This window comes from Anneissia japonica, unplaced genomic scaffold (genome assembly GCF_011630105.1).
Source record: "Anneissia japonica isolate Jap-2015-1 unplaced genomic scaffold, ASM1163010v1 scaffold33744_len2283_cov127, whole genome shotgun sequence".
In the NCBI taxonomy this organism is placed as follows: Eukaryota; Metazoa; Echinodermata; class Crinoidea; order Comatulida; family Comatulidae; genus Anneissia; species Anneissia japonica.
The window spans coordinates 1-2,302 of NW_022716293.1; the positions used below are offsets into that span (position 1 = coordinate 1).

Genomic DNA, 2,302 nt, shown 5'->3' on the forward strand with positions numbered 1-2,302 from the left:
TGATGACTATGATGCTTCCAAGGATGATGGTAAGAGAGGATATTTGTGTCATTTAAATATTGATGCAGAGTAATGAATATTTCACAGATAATTGTTTAACTATTTTAAGTAATGTAGCTTTTAACATTTAGTGAATGTTTCCTTTTGTATACTCAATGACATTTAATTTAATTAATGTTTTTTGGTAAGCTTTATTTTTGTTAGGATACATTTTAGTTGGTTTCTAAAGAAGAAGATTACTGCTTGAATGACAGCTTGTGAAATAATAACTAAAGTTTGTTTATAAAGTACATTAAATACATCACAATCAATCCTACAGTAGTCAATGTTCTATTACACTTATTTTTTTTTTATTACAATTTGATTTCTATTTTTGTTATTATCAGTGGTGTAACCAAGATTTTAGGAAGAGGGTTGCTGATGGAAGTCATGGTTGGCTGTGACGTTAGAAAATGTTAAGAACTTGAGACTTTTAATTGCGGGAAGATGGCACATAAATACATAAAATCTACAAAAATTTCTATATTGTTGAAGCCGGGGTGAAGTAATTAAAGAATTGGGGACTTTTAGATACCGGAAAATGGCACTTCTTAAATTTGTTCAAACTCTGAAAGGACCCCGAGCACTCCCCTGGATACACTGCTGATTATTAATACAATTTAGTTAGTGTTGTAGATGAAAGTAAATGCTGTTGTTGCTGCATTTTATATAATATTTTCTGTTGTACTTTGGATCATTGCAGATGATGAAAGTGTATCAAGTGCAGCTGTTGATTATTCTGATATCACAGAAGTTGCCGATGACGATGAGGAGATGGCGCAGGGCATTCAACCATACATGGGTACTTACATTGCCCCAAAGAGAGGTATGTAGGGCAAAGTGAAACTTAAAATTGTATAAGAATGAGCTGTATTTTTATTGTGAAGCTTTAAATACATGATTGTATTTAATGCCCTGTCTCATGTTTTATTTGACAAAAACCAGTGACATACCTAAATATAGTCATGATGACATCACATTATGACCATATATATATCATGACTGTATAAACTAGATTCCCGTCCATAAATTTTGTCTTAATTAGTAAAACCTATTAAAGATTAATCGATTTTGGCACCATTGTCATTCCATATTATTTCTTTGAATGATGTTCCATGCTATACTTTTTAAGGATTTTTCTTGATATAAACAGATATTGGTTGTGCTCTCTGAAAGTTTTTAACACTAGGAAAAATCAATAAATTAGAGACTTGTGGCAAGTGTAGATGTATAGGCATGCAACAGATTTTTGTCAAGTAATATTTGACAGTCTGGATGTCAGGACAAAGCTTAATAAAAGACTATAACTTTTCAGATGACGATGATGAGAATTATGATGAAGAGGATGAAGAGGAAAATTCAAAAGATGCTAGCTTGATGCCCCCACCACCTTCAGGACCATCCCCAACTAATGATGCCAACGTCATCTCTCCAACATCTGGTTCATCAGACATTGATAGTGGCACTGACTCTCAATCATTGCATGTGGATGTGGCTGAGCTTCAGGCAGAACTGAATAATCTCCGACATCCGACAGAGGAAGACGTACATCAAGACTTTATTGGTTCTCCATTTGGAATTGAAGATTCTCAGTCAAACTCTTTTAGTTCAACCAACTCAAGACAGTCAACCAATTCCAGAGAGGATAGGACACCATCCAGAAATTTTGAAAACCTAACTTCCAGAATGGATTTGGAATCCAGTATAATTTTACCATCTGTCGTTCCTGCAACCTCATCAAGGAGCTCTCCCAGTGATTCTGAAGGAATATCAAAATCTCCATTAGAGAAACCTCTGGATAAGGGTGATGGTGAGACAGAGGCAGGTGATAGTAAAACAAAAAGAACTGAAAACTCTGAAGATCAATTACTGAAGGATTCCAGTAAAGGGTCGACAAAAAATGTAGATTCACAGACAACGCCGAAGAAAAGAAAAATGCCAAGTGTTACCGAATATTTTCCAGAATTCAAACCAGGAAAGGTAGGTATAAAAATTGATACATATTCAATAAAATAATGCTTCTGCATATGTAAAATCATATGAATAAGAAATGAAACAGTCAATATATCTGCCTCAGAATAAAATATTTAATGTATGAATACTTTTGAGCATAGGTCATCATCAGGTATTAATTGAAATATGGAAGAACATAAGTGACGAGAATCTGTTTACGGAATGAGAGCCCTTTAAAAATCGTCAACAAAAAAATATTTCTGATATTTAGTGCTCAATACTTAAGCTGTAGAGCGTTGTATGATTATAA

General features: G+C 33.8%; 1 protein-coding gene across 1 annotated transcript; it reads left to right on the top strand.

Annotated features, from left to right (window-relative positions):
• Positions 1-6: 6 nt before the first annotated feature.
• Positions 7-2,019, top strand: LOC117109670 (transcription initiation factor TFIID subunit 1-like; the record flags this gene model as incomplete). The annotated part of the gene is made up of 4 exons (XM_033252053.1): positions 7-29; positions 743-865; positions 1,355-1,475; positions 1,671-2,019. Coding segments are annotated over exons 2-4 (522 nt in total), but the record flags the coding sequence as incomplete, so codon positions are not given.
• Positions 2,020-2,302: the final 283 nt, after the last annotated feature.